This window comes from Xyrauchen texanus, chromosome 26, assembly GCF_025860055.1.
Source record: "Xyrauchen texanus isolate HMW12.3.18 chromosome 26, RBS_HiC_50CHRs, whole genome shotgun sequence".
NCBI lineage: Eukaryota > Metazoa > Chordata > Actinopteri > Cypriniformes > Catostomidae > Xyrauchen > Xyrauchen texanus.
Genome location: NC_068301.1, coordinates 23,195,226 through 23,219,270, shown reverse-complemented (window position 1 = coordinate 23,219,270; position 24,045 = coordinate 23,195,226). Strand labels below are relative to the sequence as shown.

Here is a 24,045-nt window from a genome sequence, read left to right as displayed (position 1 = left end):
AGTACGGTACTACTACGGTACTGACAAACTGTAGCTGGCTAACATAGAAAACAGATGTGATAAACATGAGACCCGGTTGTCAGGGACAGGGTTAACATTATTATTAGTTATATTGAAAAGGGAAAATTATGAGGTCATCGTTTAATAACTTTCTAGTATGTATTTCACAAACTAGTTTACAACTTACAGTGAAGACACCGCTTAACACCTCACCACGTAACTCTGCACTGTCTGCAGAACCACTGTCAGCTCAGCTCTGTAAACAATGGAGTTGTGCGGGCTCTGTTGGACAAACTAAATCACCCCAAGCATTGTTTTCTGCATTATATGTTCTGAGAAAAAAACAACAACAAAAATAACATTTTCATATGCGCATAGACAAAAACATAAACTGCCGTTAAAAAGTTTGGGGTCACTTGACTGAAATGTTTCACATGATCTTAAAAACCTTTTGATCTGAAGGTGTATGCTTAAATGTTTTACATTTGTTTTGTAGACAAAAATATAATTGTGCCAACAAATGTTTAATTACAAAACTAAATATATAAGTTTTTGAAATGGATTACTTTGAACAAATAATAAAGAAAAGCAGCCAATAAGTGCCAAGCATAGATGGGAACTACTTCAATACTGTTTAAAAATCATCCCAGTGTGATACCTCAAGTAGTTGGAGAAAATGCCAAGAGTACATTTCTAGGCAAAGGGCGGCTACATTGAAGATGATCAAATATAATCGTTTTTATTTATTTTGGATTTTTCTTTACTCACAACATAATTCCCATAGTTTCATTTCTGTTATTCCATAGTTTTAATTACTTAATTTTTTTCCTCTATTTTAGAATAATTGTAAAGAATGGAGTGAGTGACCCCATACTTTTGAACGGCAGTGTACGCCGATACCATATATCTGTGAAAGGCTAATATCGGCCGACCAATACATCAGCCCAGTACAAAATCATGGCTTTCCTCACAGGAGCGAACACGTGGAGACACACACCTGGCATGTGGCAGTGGACTCAACGCACTGAAACAACGCATATACAGCAGATGAGTGTTTCAAACAGCTTGACAAAGCGCAGCTAAATGGAACAAAATGCAGCGTCTTCAAAACTGAACTTCAACTTAACATACATATTAAAAACACAATGGTTATGGAGTCTCCTGTTAATACAACCATGCTTTGAAAATAGACGGTTCAGACAGTCACTAAAAAGAACGTGTGCGTGCTTCTGAAGATTACTACGATAACCTGAAAGAAGAAAAGACAGATGTGCGTTGTGCACATACTTTCATCGAGTTGGGCAGCGATTTTTCACATCATGACAATATATGATGCAATATATTTTGATTATGCAATCTTTTGAACATTTTGTAACAGATTATTTTATAACAGCCTATAATAATAAATAGACAATACACTGTAACAACAAGACGCAATGCAGCAGCCAAAGATGCTTGTCATATATACAGTTATGTAAATGTCAATGCCCCTCAAGTACTTGACGAGTAATTAGTCAGAGTACTTGAGTAGACAAAATAACCAAAATGCCCATTCCTAGTTTCTTCTTTTTAACAGCTACTCACAAACTAAAACAGTGCATATACTGCCATCTACTTTTTACATGGGAACAAGACAGCCGGATCACCTTTCCTACATTCACAGACATAACGTAATGATGCACGTCATAAGTAGGGCTGGGTATCGAGTTTGATACATTTTATACACTGACCGAATTGCCTCTAAACAATCGAGTATCGAAAAATGTCTTGTCGTTCAGTACCAAATCGATACCTAAGGGGTTAATCTCGCCAACGTCAGTGATAAGCATGTAGCATGCTAGATGTGCCCAAATCTAAAAGTGCTGATGATTGGCTGTGTTTTGGCATAAAGGAAAAACATACTTATCCTTAGGGTTGGCTGAATTAACAGTTTAGCTTTCTTGTTTTTTTTTTTTTTCACTCTTCACATTAATGTTATAGCCATTGCCGACCCTGAAATGAGGAGACCAGAAGGCTCAGGAGATGAGTCTTTGAGTCTTTAAAAAAAAAAGTAAACAAACTGATATTTTTTTTTTTGAGGTAATGATTGTAATCTTGTTAAAACGGATTTCATTAAATTGGTATTGAAAAACATATCGTTTAGGAACCAGTATCGAAGTCAAGGTATCGGTATAAAAATTCTTTGAATGATATCCAGCCATAGTTATAAGCCAGTGATTTCATGCCAAATCAAACCAGACAGCTCAAAATACAAATCATTTTTATAGGCTTATCATAGTTAATACGGGTAAGGTAAGAAAATAGTTTTGAACACTTGTTGCTTATGTACTCAATCAATAATGATAATTAACAATCCTCTATACTGTTGCTTAGTGATTTTGCATTTCTTGGCTATGACAGTTCATCAATTTACTTCCGGTTGCCATAGAAGTCCTCTCTCTCCATAGATGTTGCTTAAAGGGGTCATTACATGAGGACTAAAAATGTCCTTGATCTTTTGACATTTAGTAGGTAACTGTACTATAAAAACATCCTCCTTAATAGAAAAAGAGCATTTATTAAACCAAGCTGCAAAAATGGCTCATTTGAAATTTGTGGAACTTGTGACATCACAAGGACCAAACACATCTGCATATGCAACACCTAGCTTCCATCACAGCACCAGTATTTCATGAACCCTTTAAAGTCCCTAATATACTAGTTCATTAAACCAAGAGGTATGCTGTAAGAATGTGTAACAGAGTACAAAGCACTCACCAGGACCTGAATACCCTCCTTCTCCACTGGCGCCTTGTCATAGGTGGCTTCACAAACTCTCACCAGTGTGTTCACCTCAAACTTCTTTAGCTCCTAAGGAGGAAAAGAGAGTAAAATGTGTAAGAGGACATATTTGGATTTCCACTTTCCTGACAAGCTCATTCACAAAAGCAGGATGTATATGGTTCTCTTACCTCAGTGAACTTGTTGAGAGTGGAGTTGGTGGGGTTATGTGTGATGAGGAACCTCATGCAGTCATAGGAGATCTCAACAGCGGCAGGGCGGTTCATATTGGCAAGACGTCTTTAAAACAATTACAATGATGTACTTAAAATTCCTGTTCTTTCCCCCCGTTAAAAATTATTTGGCTCAGATGTCAGCAATATGAAAAAATAAATACAAAACAAAAAATTAAAAAAATGGTGCAATGGTGGGTGGAAACCAGACTAAAAGTACAAACAAAAGCCAAAAGGGGGGTGATCTAGTCCACAATGTTCAGGGGATGGATATAAAAAAAATTAAAAAAAGGACGAGAAACTCAAAAGGAAAACTAAAGAAAAAAGGGAGACTATCTGACAGTCATCCAATTGAGACAATTGATATTACCCCATTCAGGAGAAGCGTTTCTAATTGGCTACTGGGAGAAAAAGCTGTAGGGAGGAAATGAGGCGGGCGTGCCTGAATATGCCGGGGCGGAGGACTACGTGTGATCCCACAAGGGTATATAGGAGAGACAGACTGGACCCAGTGTGGTGGCTGTCAGGGGGGCTTCTTGGTAGCGTAGTCCCGCAGGTGGCTAACAATTCACTTGTCCACAAAGGTGAGGTGCTGAGCCTGGCAGAACTCTCTACAGACAGTCACAAGCGCCATATATGTGCGATCCGAATCAACACAGAAACACTGGAGAGAGAAAAATAAGATACAGTTAGAGCAGAATGAGTTGTCTTGTAACTGAACAGGACAAATACATTTAAATGTAACCCTCTCAGTCTCTGAATCCCTATGATCATCACACTCTGAATACTACGGCCCTGCTCTGATGGATGTTTCATCCATGCTGCTATGTGACACAGTCACTGTGACATATCCTATTGGCTAGTTGATTTTACGAACGTTCCATGATTGTCAGACGTCACTGGTGGGCGATGGTATTTCCGGTCTAACGCTACGTTAGGTTCATCGACGACGCCGGTAACTGTCAGGTAAGACTAGGACCAGATAAACATGGCTTTCTACACCAGATCCCTTCAACATCTGCCAAGGATAACGATAAATGACGTACTCCGAATAATTCAAGCGTCATCATCGGCTCCCAAGAGCAAGAGGGAAAAGGGTTTCAAGATATACGTCTCTTCATTCATTGACAATTATGAAGGTAAGTTATGCTATGTCTTTAGCTAGCTGTAGCCCTAAAGTTAGCGATGATGCTAGGTGACGTTAGGCTAGAAAGTAACCTTTACAAAATACTTATTAAACGATTAATTTTAGTTGTTGGTCACATGTGGTTTATTATATGTTCATTTTACTATCTGACATTGAATAAATGTATGGGCATTCTTCAACAAGGGGCACTTTTAGGCTTGTGAAGTTGAATAAAAAAACTTGTTCAAAAGTCACGTAACACCGTCTCATAAGTTTAAATTATTTGTCTAGTTTTAAGGTCTGTAAGAGGACAAACTTAGATTACAAGAGAAGTTATGAGACTGTGTTAGTCTCATAACTAAGTTATGAATTATTCTGTTTTTAGATAACAGCAGTGAAATGTCATTTCCACCACATCTCAATGCTGTTATTTAAAAACAGAATAACTTATGTCAGTCAAGAATTGTCTAGGATCATTTTTGTAACTAGTTTTATCAGTTTTTCCACAATGTACAATAATTATACATTTGTCAATGAGATAAATGAACTGCCCTAAGGACCAAACGGTGAACTGTACACCTGTCACACTCTGAAATGTAATACTGGTTTGGGCAAGAGCTTATTAGAAAATAAATGACTTGCATTTTTATATTAAGTAGAGCATGATCTCAGTAAATTGTGGATACATTTTTAATGTGTGATGAGAACTTTTTAAATATTTTTAAAAAATGTGGGTGGTGATGGAAATTACAATGAATTAACGTGAATGTAGAGAAACAGTGGAGATGTTTATTAGAAAAACAATTAAACTCATCACACTCAGTAAACTCAATTCACAAAGCCATTAAACATAACCACAACTGTTTTTAGTGTAGTGCTGAGTTTGATGTATACAACTGATTTGTCTCACAGATGAACGGTTACAGTGTGTGTAAAGACACAACTTATGGCAAGGCAAAAATATAAGCAATAAATGATGCAACAAAATTGAATTTTCATTCATCTAAATGAAATCAATTAATATAAAAGTATAATTTAGAAATAAAAATAATATTATAATCTAAATATAAAAAGTATTGTAATGTATTATAATATAAAAAGTATTACACAAATCTACTCTTGCAATCCATATCAATTGTACTTTGGTCATATTTTTAAAAAATGACATTTTTGGTTACAAAGTACATAAAAGTGCCCATAGTCTAAGAATCACCCATATACTAATGACTTGTGTTGTTCAGTTACATGTATTGACAGTATTTGGTTATCCCCAAAATCAAGTAAAGACAGACAGGGAGAGTCAGCATCCGTGCTACCTGTCATAGATCTTTGAGGAAACATGAGAAACCTCACACCATCAGAGTAGGATGAAAGACAGTTCAGTTGTTTGTCTGATCCAACCAGTTCTGTTCTGGGGCTTCAATTTGGCAATGATGGGTTAAACTGGCAAACAAATGTATAATTACCTAAACAAGTTGAACATCTTAGACAACTATCTAGCTAGCCAAACGTTTGAAGTAGGTAACACTATGATGACACGTGCCTGCCCTATTAGTGTTCTAGTAGACCTACCATTCCTATATGAAACCCCAGAAGCTGGTTGTTGAGACAGTTGCTTTGCTGTTTATATTGTGTTGTGTTTAACTTACTTACTTTCTTACTAACCCTAAAGTAACCTCATTCTCTAACTCATAGTAGCTAACTTGAAAAATAATGCAAAATGCACTTTTGACTTTGAGATATCTGATCAGTTTGTGATCTCTGCTGATTATAACACACTTTTTTGTTTTTTAAAAGACTGTCCTAGAAGACTCCACTCCTGTTCAGCTCTATGAGGTTGAGTGCTCCTGTGTGGCTGGCAGAGCCTTAATCATAATGTTGCATTACTGTATCAGACTGTACAAAACATGTGTTTGTGTGAAAATCAATGTAAATAGTTCTCTTTAAGAAATGCACATGTATGTACATAAACAACAAACCTATACAAGGTACCTTTTGTTATTATGAATTCAGTGTTATTAGTTATTAGATTACATTAAATTTTACTGTCATTTAGCAGAGTACAGGTACAGAGCCAATGAAATGCAGTTGACATCCAACCAGAAGTGCAAAGAAGCATTCAAGTACTGTTGAGAACTGTATTATGTGCAGTTATGTGGACTAGTTATCTACAAACTCATAACTCATACAAAATGTCAAACGTTGCATCACAATGTTACAATTATAGAAGCCATGTTATTGTTGAGTGTAGTATGACAGCTTGTGTCTTTGTATAATAAATGTCTGAATTAACTCATGTATTTGTGTTCCTCCTGGCAGTGTAAAAGACAATAAATGACATGTAAACATTGTCAATATTTCAGACAATTTTCTGAAAGGTATATCACAAGATACAAAAAACAAACAGCATAGTAAATTACAAAATATATAAGCAGTATATGGAAGCTCATAGAGAAAAATACAGTCCTTGGCGCTGGTAAACAAAAATTGTTCCACTCAAAAGACATGGCACAGCTCCTTGAACAAGTTTTCGACGTCCTGTGGTTATGATGAAATCTTCTAGCTTAAAATGTCGACTGCATACCCGGGTGTTATCGGTAGGAGTGAAGTTCTCGCGTCTTATCTTGACTAGCCACTGAGCTCGTACCTCAGGCTGATGCGGAAAACGATGAAAACTTCAGAATTATACCTCGATGAAACGGCACATCGAGGAACACTACAATGTAATTTAGAGTTGCCAATTTGATACTGATATGTAAGACGTTTCTTATTTACTGTTAACATTTTACATACGGTACTCACTGATAGCTTGCCACTCACTCTTCCACAACATCTACATCGGAAATACCGGTAGTAACCTAAACCGGAAGTCCCCCCGCCCACCACGCAGATTTCGAACGTTCGTCGCGTCACCTGTGCACATAGCGAATTGAGAAAGGAAATTTGAAACAGACAGGTGATTACAGTTAGCCTAGGACATCAAGACTTCTATGCCCTGAGGTGGCACAAAGCAAAACGTCCGGTGTCATGCAAATTTAAAGTTTGTCTCTGAAGCTGGCTCCTCACTAGCAGAGCTTTCAGCTGATTTTCTGGCAGGGGCCCATCCAAGCTTAAGGGTTAATATCAATTTAAAACTCACACATATAATAAGTAGGGATGTACACTAGTGATCGACTAATTGAGTAATTGTTCTGCATCAGCTAGTAGAATATAAAAAACACTACTTGAATATCGCAAATACATTTTCATTTCCTCATTTACCATGTTGGAATAACATGTTACAATTAAAGCACATTACCTAATCAGATTACTTTTTTTTCCAAGTAACGAATTTAAGCAATATTGTTTTTATTTTAGACCATAATATTGGAGTTACTTTTTATATAAAGTAACGTGTTGCTTTTGTACACCTCTACTGTCCCTGTATTGCAAGAAATCAGGAGTTTTTAGGATCAACTCACTAATGTGCATGCGCATTAGCTATACAAGCCAGGAAAATTGTGTGTATTAGCATAATACGAGGTAAACATTCCGTGGTCAAATGCGATTGATACATAATTAATACGCACTGCATTAATAAATATATATTAGGGTTGGGCGATGTCCCCTAAATTGGCAGTTGACGATGTTGACAGTAAAACATCGCGATGGACGATGATATCGTCGGTGGGGTGGGGCGGGGCATTATATAATTTCAAATAATTTTCAGTACTCCATCAGGGCGGGTCTTCAGCACAGCGGGTAGTGTAGTTACTCCAATCCGCAGCTTATTAAAACCAGATAAAGTGAATATGTTGGTATTTCTGGCCAGAAACATCGAAATTTAAACATGGTCTATGGTGAAAGATATTAGACTTCTTTACGCATTTTTCGCCATCCGTTGCGGAGCTATTCGATTTTGCATATTATTTTTTAAACGTTCATTTGTGTAGTTCATATGATCACTTTACAATATTTCAATAACATAATTTATTTTGTAGCCTGTGCTGAAGTTAATTGTGCTGCTAATTATAAGTGAAATGTTAATGCCGAGTTTCGGTCTGAGTGTTGTACCCGTTTCATTTGTTGTTCTTCTATGTTTTAATAAATGTGTGTTATTCATATTCACCTTGTTTCTTTCATTTGATTTGACATTATGGATTTATGGCCAAGGAAAATTTTCTTTAAAAGTATTAACCAGACAAAAGTTATTTGACGTTCGCTGGTCTGGGTTTATCTTAAACTGCCGCTTCAGTGTATACAAGAGCTATGTGACAATGAGCAAGATTTTCTGAGACACTACAACTACTAATAATTAATTAATAAAGGCTATTTTCTTGTAGCCCACAACACAACATATTTTAATCTAAATGTACAGTGTAAGACATGTAAAAAAAAGACAAGAAGCTAACAATGTCAAGATCAATATTTGTGTAGCCTGCCTGACACAGTATTTTCACAGACTAACACGTCACTTCTCTGGCATATACTACAGTATTTAAAATAGCATATATGCATTAGTTATATTCTCAATTTAATTTACAGAGCAATCCCTGCAAAGTTTTTAGGTTACCTATAGAAGAGACTAGGATTAGTGAGTAACACTAGCAAGACTCGCAAAAGGGGGCGTGGCATCACGATGGTGGCTCTACATCATGATGCTGGTCAGCCATATATATATATATATTTTTTTTTAAATCAGTAAATGTGTTTAGGATTATAAGAGTAGTCTCCCACTGGCCACGACATGATACACAGTAGTGTTGTCAAAAGTACCGGTACTTTGGTACCAAGTTGATACTAAAATAAAAAAAGATGTAATGTTACCAGTGTTTCTGTAGTCCCGAGCACCAAATCATGAAATTAAAATCACAAATTAAAATCGTGACATGCCAAAGTATGATTTATTAAACCGATAAAGGCTGCAATCTTACTGTGGAAGAGATTTGAACGTTAAATAAATCCAACCTCTCATCCACTAGAAACGCCACAAACATTGTGAATCATTCACGTTGTATGAGATGATAAAGCAGAGTACTTCTCCATTGTGAATCATGTAAAATATATATTTATATAATTTAAGTCACAGCATCTGCGTTCTCAGCTCAGCTTTATTTATAATCGCATTTAAAACAACAGTTAACCAAAGTGCGTCACAGTAATAACATTTAAAATAGAGGTCGACCGATATTGTTTTTTTCAGGCCGATGCCGATCTTTTGAAATCTGGGTTGGCCGATGGCTGATTATTGCTGCCGATTTATTTTGGCCGATATGTGCTTGTTTTTAACCTCTTATTTGAAAGATAAAATGTAACACAAATAATCACTTTAGATAGACAAAATTTCTCAACAAATACATTTATTGAACACTTGACCAATCTGCACTTGTAGACTTAAATTAAAAATGTATAATGTAAAAACATATTGTATAAATAATGTATAACAAATATATTAAATAAACAAAGCAGGTGTTACGAACTGCTCCGAGACATGAAGGTTGAGATCCAAATGCAGCTTTAATTAAGGGGCAATCCAGACACGTAATCCAATATTCAGAGCATCCAAGAGAAGCACAGGCATAACTAGGGATGGGTATCGTTAAGGTTTTAATGGTATTACTACTCTAACCGATACTGCTTATCGATCCGGTACTTTAACGGTATTCTTAACAGTTCTTTTGATATAGATATATATATATATATATATATATATATATATATATATATATATATATATATATATATATATATATGTTACACAAAGACAAACGTTATATAGGCATAGTGATTTAATTTCAGGAAGGTCTACTAACATTACTGTTCAGGTGTGGTCTAAAAAGAAATCTAAAAAAGTAATCAATTGTAAAATAACACTGCATAGTTTATCATAGATAGATTAATGCTTATTAGTGCAGAAGTTATTCATTCAAGAGCTGTAAGTGATTTTCTCTTTGCCTTTTGTTGTTTGATTCGCAGTAATGGCTCAATCATCAGCATGTTTATTAGACAGCTTCCCCTTTAAGACCGAGTCTAATAGGCTCCTGATGCAGCATATTTTCTCCCAACTATTTCCATAACTACGTCCATTTAAGACATAAACTGTGTTTAAGTGAATCTCCAAGCCGGTCGTTTTGACATATTTTGTGTATATTTGATCGTTTAGACGCGCACATGAAACCCAAAGTAGCCTATACTTTGCTTGTCTCGTTGCAGTCTGTATCGGAGCGCGCGCCGCCTTGGGAACAGTATCTCTTGCCCTCTTTTGATTATTAAATGTGTCCCGTAATTCAGCAACAGTAGCATTTTACAACAATCACCGATCGTGCTGATTCTGACGTTAAGTTTGAGTTTTAGGGAAAATGTCAGTACACCCGCTGTGAAGGGAAGGAAGTTGTGCTAGACAGAATGCGGCTTATGTATAAATATTCTTTTTATAATCTTTGCAAGGCGAAATCTAAAATAAAATCAGACTAATTATCACAGATCTAAACCAGGCTACGTTTGAATGTTTAGTTCTGTCACTCATTAAGCGGGGCTCTTGTTGTGCTCGCTGCAGCACCGCGTGAGAGATCTCTCTCTCTCTCCCTCTCTGACTGCGAATAGCTAAATTGCATCACAGACAAATGGTTTCATATTATTATACATAGAAATGGCTGGCGAGATAAAATAACTTTCTCTTTATAGCAATAATAAATGTATTTTCTTAATTTCTCCAGTACCGACAGCAGAACCGATAACGTCCGAGCCAGTCCTTCAATAGCCTATAGTGCGTTGGTGACATTTTTTATTACTTATTTCTCTGCATTGCGTGACAACCCTCTCAAATATAAGACACACAAACAGAACAAATAAAAGTCTCAGATTCACTGTCTGTAATTGCAAAATTCTTGCTTACTTATTGTGACATGATAGCAACCCTTCTACTGTGATAATGCAACTTCAACTACGCTATCACTATCCAAAGTAGCCGAACGTCATGTCGCCTATCGCGTTTTTTCTTGAAGTTGGCAGTAACATATCAAAAGTTTTTAATTAAATATAAAGAAGTTATACAAATTGAATCCTTACTGTTTTCTCCAAGGAACTAAGCTCCTTCCTTAGGCACTGGATGAGGTCTGCTCACTCTGCTGGAAAATGACTCTAGGGGCAGCGTGCATCGAACATGTGTTCCACAACAACACTAGGCTGCCCACAGATGCGCCTGCCTAATAATCGGCTTGATATACTTGGATATTGGCCAATGCCGATTACGTTAAAAAATGCAAAAAAAAAATCGGCCGATTAATCGGTCGACCTCTAATTTAAAACATAAGATTTAAAAATGACCACGTACACAAACACCAGTAATCTAAAATACAAACACTCCAAAACCGTGTCCTACATTACATTCGTTAGACTTAAAGGCCAGTTTAAAGAGATAAGATTTCAGACTTGACTCAAGTCTTCAATGATCACACTGCTCCGTGTTTATCCAGAAAAGTGAAGCATATGGCAAAAACACGTCATAATAAAAGCACGATTCAAAATAAAATCTAGATACTTGAAATTGAATAAAAATATATTACAACTTTATAATAAAATTTTATATTTTCTATAATAATAATTGAAGTATCACAAGCAAGACATCTGTTGAATACAAGTTTAGCAAAAAAAAAAAAAAAAATCTATGACATGTTAAAAAGTTTTATGTTCACTTGTTAAGTTTTAAGAATGTATGGATTACACACGATTTTGATGATGAAATTAAACTAAAATGTTCTGGAAAGTTCTGGAAAATAATAATAATTATTAAACTATAATTATTAAAATAATTAAAAATAACTAAACTTGTGTTAAATAGCAGATTATCATATTAGCATATTTTTGCTGTGGTATCGAAATTGGTATCGAAAACTGTGAAATTGAACTGGTATCGGTACCGACTAGGGGTGTGACGAGATCCCGTGCCACGAGATCTCACGATATTACAACGTGACGATAGTTCTCATCGAGGTGAAAAACTGTCTCACAATATCAGCATGATGGAATTTGAGGGTGAAATTAGGATAGAAGAGGACTCCGCCACATTTAAATAGTTTGTAGGGATGCACCGAAATTTCGGCCGCCGAAAATTTTCGGCTTTCGGCCGAAAGAGAAAAAAGGCTGAAAATATGAGCCGAAAATATATACCTCCTCGCCCCGCCCCTCAGTGCTCAGATTTCAATCTGGATCGATCTAGCCCTTATCACAGCGCTACCAAACAAAGGCCGATCATGTCAGCGGTGTGGAAATTCTTCAAAGTTTCTGATAAGGACATCAAATTTGCGATCTGCAGTGTTTATTCAGCAGAACTTTCAAGATATATATATACAGAATACAGCAAGAGATTCTACAGGAAAATGTCACAACTAGCGCAGCTACAACACAACTTGAGACGTATAGCTGAACAACGCCAGAAACGACAATCCCCTTGACTACGGTTGCATAAAAAAAAAGACGGCTTTCCATTGCTTGCGCGGATTGCGCACAGGTATTTATCTGCCCAAGCACCAGCACAGAGAGTGAGAAACTGTTCAGTGCAGCATCTCATGTTCTTGATGAGCTTTCTGACAGGAGAGACTGTCAGAACGTTTAGCAACTTTTGTTCTTGAAGAGAAACCTGTCACTTGTACTTAAATAGAAAGCGGTCCAATCTGATGTGTATAGCAATTACATTACACTTGTTCTTCACTTGAGGATACATCTGTCGTTTACAGTTGAGGTTGGATTTAGTTCAATTACTGCTGTTTTGCACTGTTGTTTTGCACAATCATTTTAACTTAAAGTGTACATACGTTTACATAAACAGAATAGAGCACTGATCTATATCTATATCTATATCTATCTCTCTCTCTATATAATTATATATTATAGATATATATAGATCAGTGGAATAGAGGCCCTCTGCCATTCTGTGTTCTGCCTGTTGTTTTAATTAAAATTACTGTTGCATATTTAAACTTTATGAAAGATGTTAGCCAAGTTCATTTCTTGACTCTTGTTTTGCATATAATAGTTTTCTAAAACTTTACATTATTTGGATAATTGTTAATAAAATCTGTAAAATTAGATTTTTACAGAACTGAAAGAATATTTAATATAGTTTTAATATATTTTTTGTCCAATTTTGGTGTGCTACTTTCAATAAAAGTGTGATTTATTTTATTGGTTTGTAGTTTTTCCAATTCAGATTAATTAAATTCATGAAATTAATGAAAAAGTATAAAATTAATACAATTATACACAACATTTTTTTTTTTTTTTTTTTAAATAGGTAAAAATTTCGGTTTCGGTTTTCGGCCAAGTGCATCCTGGATTTTCGGTTTCGGCCCAGAATTTTCATTTCGGTGCATCCCTAATAGTTTGTGTGGCAGCATTTTGGGTACCCGGTGGAAACAATAAACAGCAGAGAATGTGACAAGACACAAACGATATACAAGTACCGTAAGAAAATGGTGCCGTACCAGGTCTGAAGAGACTCGTGCAGTACCGCCGCTCCCTATAAGCAGACTACGCAGTCGGCGGAGGGCACCGACTCTTCTTACCCTAGGAGGGCACCAGAAAGTCCACCGGCTGCCCTTATTCGCAAGTTATACGTTATTCAAGGACCCGAAAGCAGTTGCGGAACACAGATGATCGCTGCATGCTCCTATCAAATTGGCCTCTTCAAAATAGTAAAAGCAAAAAGACTAGGAATGTGATTATCTTATCAAAAGAGGACAGGAGCTAAAAGCTTGCTCAGGACTAGAACAACACAAGTACTTTCTTAAAATCCTTAAAAGGGACCAGGTAGTAAAACAATGGTTCACAGGATAATTAAGCTGCACAAGGAAGCACAACCAAATGTAGACATGGGATGAGTGGAGAAACACAGCCACTATGATGCACAGGACCGTCGTTGCTTTGTAGCAAACAGAACTATGGCCCTATTTACACCTGTTATTAAGATCTGTCTTGGGTGATCCGATCATAAGCGGGCAACCGAGACAGCTACATTTGAAGTCAGAAGTTTACATACACCTTAGCAAAATACATTTAAACTCAGTTTAAAAGTCCTGACATTTAATCGTAGAAAACATTGCCTATCTTAGGTCAGTTAGGATGAAAATTTTAAGAATGTGAAATGCCAGAATTATAGTAGAGAGCATGATTTAAGCTTTTTTCACATTCCCAGTGGGTCAGAAGTTTACATACACTTTGTTAGTATTTGGTAACATTGCCTTGCCTTTAAATTGTTTAACTTGGGTCAAATGTTTTGGGTAGCCTTCTACAAGCTTCTCACAACAATTTTCTGAAATGTTGGCCCATTTCTCCAGACGGAACTGGTGTAACTGACAGGTTTGTAGGCCTCCTTGGTCACACACGCTTTTTCAGTTCTGCCCACAGATTTTCTATCAGATTAAAGTCAGGGCTCTGTGATGGCAATCCAATACCTTGACTTTGTTATCCTTAAGCCATTTTGCCACAACTTTATAGGTATGCTTGGGGTCATTGTCCATTTGGAAGACCCATTTGCAACCAAGCTTTAACTTCTTGGCTGATGTCTTGAGATGTTGCTTCAATACATCCACATACTTTTCCTTCCTCATGATGCCATCTATTTTGTGAAGTGCACCAGTTCCTCCTGCAGCAAAGCACCCCCACAACATGATGCTGCCACCCCCATGCTTCAAGGTTGGGATGGTGTTCTTTGGCTTGCAAGCCCCACCCTTTTTCCTCCAAAAATAATAACAACTGTCATTAAGGCTAAAGAGTTAAATTTTTGTTTAATTAGACCAGAGGACAATTCTCCAAAAAGTAAGATCTTTGTCCTCATATGCACTTTTTTATGGTGGTTTTGAAGTAGTGGCTTCTTCCTTGCTGAGCAGCCTTTCAGGTCATGTCAATATTAGGGCTGGGTATCGAGTTCGATATATTTTAGGCACAGACCGAATTGCCTCTAAACAATCGAGTATTGAAAAATGTCTTGTCGTTTGGTACCAAATTGAGTCAAAGGGGTTAATCAAGTCAAGTGAGGCTGTAGTGTGTATGCGTCTCAACCCCCATAGATGTAAAAGATCAAAAGTGTGGCTACATTTCACAAGGCTTGATGCCAACAGCGCACGATGCAATATTTGTGACAAGATAATTGCTGCCATGACCAACACCACGACAAATCTGATGAAGCACTTGACAGTGCACAGAATAAACTTAAGAGCAGAAAGTTGCTCCGTCTACAACTTCAGATCTGCACACGTGTGCAGAAAATACCTTACGCGTGTTCAGATCTGCATGCGCATGTGGGACCGGTCATGACTCGCAGTTTTGTTATTTCTGCTCGCGACTTGTTAATTTGTGTGCACAATCATATTTTACGTGCTCGAGTTTGGGATTTGCATGTTCTGCAGGTTTACATTTTACGTGCGAGCTTTGTCATACTTGTCTCACTGTTTAATTCACTTGCACGCTGTGTTCATGAGCTTGCGCTGTTTTATCCAATATTTAAAGCCATAAGAAAGTTGCTCCGTCGTCGAATGCAAGAAGACCGAGCCGGTGCAATCATCCTCTCAACGTCCTGCCACAGAGCTTCTGTCAAATCTACTTATGAATGCAGCGGCGCCATGACTGGGAAACCAACAGGTAAGGTTAAAGTTTAGCAAACAAACCAATAAACAAAATCGGCTAACTTGTAGTGGTACATGCTTGTGTACATGTTAAATTAACGTTTCTGTGTGCGGTGACAGTCCTATAGACTGGGACCTACATAATGTTAAATATTGTTTGGATGTATGGCTATAGATTGCTAGAATGCTAAAAATGCTTTAAAGTTGACAGTAACTGATCAAGTTTAACATACATTAAACTAGTTATTTTGTTAAACCGTACTTATCCTTAGGGTTGGCTGAAATAACAGTTTAGCTTTCTTGTTTTTTCCCCTCCTCTTCACATTAACGTTATAGCCTCTGCCCCTGCCGACCCTCGCGTGAGGAGACCAGAAGGCTCAGGAGATGACAAACTGAAAAAAAAAAAAAAAATCAAAACCAAAGTTTGTTTTTGAGTTAATGTGTAATGTTTGTAATCTTGTTAAAATGGATTTCATTAAATTGGTATCGAATAAAGTATTGTTTAGGAACCGGTATCAAAGTCAAGGTATCGGTATCAATATATATTTTTTTTAACAATACCTAGCCCAAGTCGATATAGGACTCTATTTACTCTGGATATAGATACTTGTTACCCGTTTCATCCAACATCATCATAAGGTCATTTGATGTTGTTCTGGGATTGATTTGCACTTTTCACACCAAACTACATTTATCTCTATGAGACAGAATGCATCTCCTTCCTGAGCAGTAGGATGGCTGCGTGGTCCCATGGTGTTTGTACTTGTGTACTATTGATTGTACAGATTAATGTGGAACCTTCAGGCATTTGGAAATTGCTCCCAAGGATGAACCAGACTTGTGGAGGTCCACAAAATGTTTTTCCTGAGGTCTTGGCTGATTTCTTTTGATTTATCCATGATGTCCAGCAAAGAGGCACAGAGTTTGAAGGTAGGACTTAAAACACATCCACAGGTACACCTCCAATTCAGTACGCCTCCTATCAGAAGCTAACTGGCCAATTGTTGGAAAGATTACATGTATCATGCACAAAGTAGATGCCCTAAAAGTCTTCCCAAAACTATAGTTTGCTAATATTAAATTTGTGGAGTTGTATTTACACCTTGTACTAACATGAGTCTCCTGTAACCACTTGATTGGATTTCTGATTTCATTAGTTAGACATTTAAAAGTTTGATTTTAGTCAGACTAAAACAATAATTAATAATTAAAAAATGTAAATGCTTCAATTTAAACTGAAATTGTCTGTTTTTTTGTGAAATCAGTCAGACCTACATAATGCCATTGTAGCTGGGTTTTGTCCAACATGTGTACATGCTAATCAGACAACAAAATACTCACTTTCACATTTCTGGGTTTTGGAATGCTAAAGTAAACGATTGCAGGTAACCCTTTATAGCGGTGAATTGGAGACCACAGAAAATATTATTTTTGCTTTTTTCTAACGTCAAAAGATAAAATCCACTAATAAGTATCTACGACTTTCCACAAGACAATGAAAATAGAGTGCAAAGGATTACGAAATTCAAAAGAGAGATGCCACATACTGTCAGTCCCTCATTAGCTGTAATAAAACTATATATATTTAACTAATTTCAGGGTAATATAGCACAAATCACAATGTTATACTAAATTTACACTAACTAACTAAATATATATAATATATATATAAAAAAAATCTTGCTAGATTTCCACTACTAAATAAGCTAGAGGCGCATCATCACAGTCTATGAAAAAAGGTCTATTGGCCTTGTGCACTTGCATGCTCCAAAAGACATGGCACGACATGCATCACAATTGAAAACAGTGGCTCGACAATGCAAAAACCCACTGTAGCATGATTATAACTAGGCATTTAAACTTACTTTGTAGGGTGCCCCCTAATAGCCAACAAAATGTTAGCCGATGAGAGGAGTATTGGTCGACCAAGTTTTGATTGGTTGGTTGCAGAGAGAGAGAGAGAGAGAAAAAAAAAAAAAAAAACTCCAACACGGTTGGACTCTAGGTGGTACTATGAGGTAATTTTCGTCAAGGAGGATAAGGGTTAAGCATACACAATAAAAGCAAGACACCTTGATTTCAAACTTTGAACTTTATTCTAACTAAAAGTTCTAATAAAACTGGAAAAAATTAAGTGCAAACTAAATATGTTGTTCAACTTTTTGAAAGATGGCTTTACAACAGTTGTGAAGGGAAACATCTCTCTGGCAAACAGATGTGATAAACACAAGTGAAATGGTTGTCAGGGACAGAGTTATTAATGTTATATTAATTATATTGAAAATGGAAAATGACGGGGTCATTGTTTAATAACTTTCCTGTATGTAAATTAGTTAACAACTTAGAGTGAAGAGACACCACTGTCACTGTAGTCTACCACTGTTCACTTGTGACTGGATTACCCAAGACAGATGTAAACACTACTGTAATCAGGGCCAACGAGAAGGTCTTTTAAGATCCATTTGCTTAGATTTTCATGCAGTCAGCAGTCACGGATGCAGCTGTTTGAAATTGAGCTCGTGTGCCAGCCCTATTTCCTCCTGCTGCTCTACTTTTACCAGGAACTCATGCAAATCATAGAACCACATTTTCAAACCACTCCTGCAATTGCTACTACCAGAACAGATGGGGAAGAATTGAACGACAAGTAACAGGAAGAAAATGGAAGATTGAGAGAGAGAGAGAGAGAAATCAACTTTTGGTAACCAAAATCTTTGTCTTTATGGGAAGTCTACAAAAAACAAAAGCACATTGCGGACAATAGCACAGTTTTCCCAGTTTAGAGCTCACATGGCAAGCTTTGAACTAGGCAGAACTGGAATTTTCTGGTAAGAAATTCAGTTTCTCTTTAACACCGCAGGTGAGACAGTGTGAAGCCACTGCTGTGTCACACATACACTCTGCTCAGTTTCCCTGCTGGTTATACAAACACTTAAACACATCAGCTGCAGTGCGCATGAGCGAACAGACAACAAAAAAAAGAGGGTTGAAAAAAGGAAGACTTCTCAGAATCGACAGTTTCATGTTGCCCACAGTTTTGTGAAATATTCATGCTTGTATCTATAGAGGAGAGGTCACTGGGTACAGTGTTTTGTCTATCTCTCCAATTGTTCTCTTCCATGCCTTTCACAGCTTCCTCTACCCAAAACAGTATTTCCTTCGACCCCAAGCAGCTGGGAATGTTTGAAAGGCCACTGGGTTTCTCTTGTCATAATCTATGAGGACAGCGTACATATTGATAATGACCATCGAATCTGAAAACACAGCAGCTCAATGTGCTGATATGAGCCAGCACAGACTCATGGCCTTTATGTAGCATGACTGAGCAAATCCCACATGGTAAGAGCAGAGGCATGAATCTTGACATTTATCTTAATTCATTTGATGAATAAATTCTGGGGATTTTTAACATTAGGGTTACAACACAAAACGTTTTCCACCCCCTCACAAATTTTTGTTAATGTTTCTCAAATGTGCATTCTTCCAGTGATGTGGACACAACACCGTTCTTAAAGAGTTTCCTGATCCTGAAACACAGCGCTTTCAAATAAATGAATTTTTTTTGTTTTAGTGAATCAAAAACTTACTGAACCGCCCGCAAGTCATTAATTTGACCATATCCGACTTGAAATGAACTAATAATTCAGAGTAATTACTGTATGGCTCCAGACTGTGATGGTAGCAAAAGGCATCTCCATCCGCTTCTGAGGGCTTTTAAGGAAAATGTAAATTAAGAACAAAACTAGTTTACCTTCTGTGTAAAAACTGTTCTCTTCTAATGTTGTAGGTAAATGTAACTTGTTTTATGGCTTCACAAATTTATTTTAATCAATGACTATGTTTACATGGACACTTATTGCGAGATAGCAGTGCTCTGTTTTACATGCACTGTATAAGAAAAGTACTCTTTTCTCTCGTATACATGTGCCTAGAGGTCTGCATTTCTGTCCAACTTTTGCAGGACATGCGGGACCCGATTAGATATCTTGCGCCATGGGATTACATTTCCGAGCTGAAGGCAGGAGCGGACGGAATTTCCTGAGATGTGGACGGGAGGTCAGAGAATAGCCTGAAAAATCTGATTTTTTTAATTTTATGAATGAAATATATATATATATAAAAAACACCAAAAACTTAAAAATACATTTCATAATGTAAAATAAATGTGCCCACAGCTTGTGCATGAAATTATCCAATATTTAGAGCAGGCAGGTAGTCAAAGTTGCTTTAGAAGGATGGCAAAGTGCACACTGTGTCAAAGGATGTGAAACTAGAAAATTATCAATTTAGTGTTAAGAAACCAACAGCAAGCAAGTCAAATTGGCGTCATTTTCACACGTCATCTGATAACAGAAAAATAAAACGTTGTTTGTGTACACTTGTCTTTATGTATGGATTTTGCTCTATGTGGAAAACAAATGCGGATTGCAGGAAGGGGAGCGGTTAGGAAGAAAATCACAGCAGGCAGAGAGCGGGTCAACATGTATAAAATTCAGCGGGAGCGTTCTGGTGTGGGATAGAAACTTGGGGAAGCAGGATGGAAAAAACAGTCCCACGCAAACGCGGCTCTGTCAGTAAGCAGCTTTCTCCACAGCAATGTAATTTCTCTGCAGCACTTGTGTAAATAACAAAAATGGTATCCGAGTAAGACTTCGCCATTTTATTCCTGTTGCTTCACTTTATTTCCAGATATTCCAAAGTTGCTACGGTGTTGGATTCCTTAATTTTCCATCGCGACCTGTAGCAGAATAGTGCTTCAATAGTGGGGTTTCCCTCTTATGTATTACTCTAGGATTCCCCCAATGTACAATGTACGCATTTATGCGAACGTGAGGAACCGTTGATATTTCACATTGGTGTATATAAATGGGTATAGTTTATAGTGTGTGTGCTTTTTCCACTGCAATTCAAGAAATGTTGAATTCTTCCCACTTTGTTGACCTGTTGTTGGGCTCCAACATTTGACGTTTGTTATCCGTTCCATTTCTGCACATGCGTACTCCTCAAAAACCTGTTAGAATGCCGTTTAATTGTTTACATGACCACATTCAGCCATGTTCTCTGGAAAAAACATGGGTGTGTTAAACCGCTTTCTCTTAATCCCTTAAATGGCTTAAGGAAATTGTGAAAGCACTGTTTTCAAATAGGTTTTTGCTGATCTATGATGTTTCCCTTTTCATCAGCCTCAAATACAAAGAATTTTCAAACCTGGCTTTTTCCACTTTTCATTTCGACATGATTCAGTTGAGACTATGCAGCAACAGCAGCTTTGCTTGCCGTCATTTATTGCTTGTTGTGAGCGTTCGAAAGTTCCCGCCTCTGCATGGGTACCGTGTAGACTCGGTACCTCCAGAAATTCTGGTATCGTAAATCATTTTTCATCATATACATATATACATATACACACACACACACATTAAACCACCTGTTTAGCTGTTGATATCCGCGCAGGTAGAAGACGCGGGATGTTAAATCAAGCATCACTGGTAGATGTGAGAAGACTCAGCTGGTGCTCCGGTGAAATTTAATTTTTTATATGTACATTTAACAACAGCTGGATGGAAGAATTGAATTTCATATCCTGAAGCCATATCGACAATGCCCTCGCCTTTTGCAATGTGTGTCGCGCAGATTTTAATATCGGACATGGTGGGAAAAATTACGTTAAATCACAACGGCACAATTTGTATGTATTTAGCCTGCCTCTGCCATCCAGCACCCCCCTTCCCCTCTCCCGGATTTGTGTACCCAAATGTTGACAGGCTGCGTGTTACATGACACGAGATTAAACAACTCGGGCAACGCGACGTCGGAAAGTAACTCATACTCTGTATCGAGGAAATTTATCAGATTTCTGAAGCCTCTGTCCTCAACTATGGAGAACAACTGGTCATCCAGGGCCATGAATTCCATAATTTTCCTCGTAATTGCTTTGGTATTTTCGCTGCACCAAGGAATGATAGGAGAGGCTGCTGACTTGTGGCTGGCTCTGAGCTCTGGCTAGCTTTAGCCACTTTCACTTTTTAGCTTCTTTTTAAAATGGGCATTTTCAGCTGGGTGATGGTGTTATAAATGTCTAATTAGGTTTGTTGATCCGAAAGTTACTGTGGTGGTTCCCCCACGGTTTAATTATTACACCTTTCGAACTTTATGTATTCTTCACAGTGATGATCTTCCACGCCACTGACATGTTTACATGCGGGTGTGACGTTATTGCCTGCGCCACTGGCAACAAAACAGACCGGCTTGGAAAGACGTGAGGCTGACAGGCCGGTTACCGGTCCGGGCATGCGGAAAATCGGCTAGAAATTAATGCTTTTTGACAGGAACAAAGTGTACAAGATAGTCACACCTATAATGTGTTCATTTCTTTTACCTGTGCATACTTGTCATTCAGAGGAAGATGGAATTAACACCAGCTTGACTTATACTATGAGCCATTGAGTGAGCTGAGTTTTGGTTTCGTGTCAGAGCTACTTATCCAAAGTTTGACCTGTATCAGTGTCAGCTACAAGGCCTCCCTCTCTCATTCACAGCTGTTGGGGAATGACTCCGTGAGATCACAGGCCTTGGACTGAGGGACGGAAAGAATGATGCAGAGAGAAAGAGAGATAAGAGCCCTGCCAGCTCATGCTTTGCTCTGAACTGTAGCCATACCACACCACACACAATTTTACAACCTGATCTCAAAGAATCATGTTACTACACCCACTTTTTTTTTGTACGAACTAGTGTTGTCAAAAATACCGGTACTCCGGTACCAAGTCCATTTTTTTTTTACAATACCAGAATTTCTGAAGGTACCGGAGTACCGAGTCTAACCGGTACCCATGCAGAGTAGAGAAATTTCGAACGCTCACAACAAGCAAAAGATGGCGACAAGCAAAGTATCTGCTGCTGCGGAGGCTCAACTGAATCTTGTCGAAAAGTGGACAAAGCCAGGTTTGGAAATTCTTTGGATTTGAGGCTGGTGAAAAGGGAAACATCATAGATCAGCAAAAACCTATTTGTAAACGCTGCTTTCACAAATTTTCTGACGAAAGGAATAAACACATCAAACTTAATAAAGCACCTGAAAGACAAGACACCCAGATTAATTCAAGCAACTAAAGCAGGTTAGTTTAAAAGCATATTACCATTTGCATTAGAGCTGAAACGATTAGTCGACATTATCGACAACATCGGAAAAAAAATTCATTTGATCGCATTTAACGGAACATGAAAATCACATTAAACTGTGATGAATTGCGAGAGCAGCACTGCAGTTCACACCTGATGGAGGAGAGGAAGAATTATACAGATCAGTCCAGACGCACTCTAAACTTTCACAACTTCATCTTATGTAGATCCCAAAGTATTGAATACACAAGAACCCATAAATCGTTTATTATTAAGTTGTTGACATGCAGGCTCTGCTTGCACATGACGAAATGAGCGAAGAACAGGCAAAAAAGACAGAAATGGAGAATTTAGTTGCAAAAAGAAATGCATCGTCAGTTATGTGGAAATATTTCAGCTACAGACAGGATGTTGACCAAAAACAGGTACTTCATCGAGAGTGCCTTGCAATTGTTGCCACAACACAACATGACCAATTTGTTTGATCATTTAAGTTGGCACCACAAATCTTTGTATGACGAGTGCAAAGCCAGATCTGAATGCTGTCCAAAGCAAAAAAATATTTCGAATGCCTTTGCCCAGTGTTACACCATATATGAAAGGTTCCAAATGGCAGAGAGAAATCACAGATTCAATAACATTTCATCTCGCAAAAGACATGGTACCAGTTAACACTGTTACCAAAGAGGGTTTTAAAAACATGATCTGGTCACTTGACAAGCGGTATGTAATACCATCATGCAACTATTATTTTTAAATTTAAGTTTAAGATATTTTGTGTTGTATTTTGTAAACCACTTAGGGTTTGTGTATAGCTGCACTTTGTTTTTGTAATGGTTTAAATTAAAAGATGTATATTGTTTACTTAAAAAAGTAATTTAATTTGTAATGTAATCAAATGTTAAATTACTTATTTTTTTCCCCATTCACATTAATTCCCTATTGTGATAATGCAACTTCCTCACTGTACACTGTAAAAAATGACCGTGAAATTTACAGAAAAACTATGTAAAATCCCTACAGAAAAGTATTGTAAACCCAAAAACATATATTTTTTGTTTGAATTACAGTGATTTTTTGTAACCTATTAAACAGAATGTTTTTGTTATATTTACAACAACAATATGTGATTATAATCAAATTTATTTGTTAAAACTACAAATATTGGTATCAAAAACAGAGAAATACTGTAATACTCATAACAAAA

General features: G+C 37.2%; 1 protein-coding gene across 1 annotated transcript in view; it reads right to left on the bottom strand.

The window, feature by feature from the left end:
• LOC127619779 (protein tyrosine phosphatase type IVA 2-like) overlaps nucleotides 1-24,045 on the bottom strand; it is a 62,837-nt gene that overhangs the window by 11,879 nt on the left and 26,913 nt on the right. The window contains exons 2-4 of the mRNA XM_052092761.1: nucleotides 3,364-3,657; nucleotides 2,952-3,060; nucleotides 2,758-2,850 (exon numbers count right to left, since the gene is read on the bottom strand). Of these exons, the coding sequence (XP_051948721.1) occupies nucleotides 2,758-2,850; nucleotides 2,952-3,060; nucleotides 3,364-3,368 (207 nt within the window). The 5' untranslated portion in view covers nucleotides 3,369-3,657. The remainder of the gene's footprint in view (nucleotides 1-2,757; nucleotides 2,851-2,951; nucleotides 3,061-3,363; nucleotides 3,658-24,045) is intronic.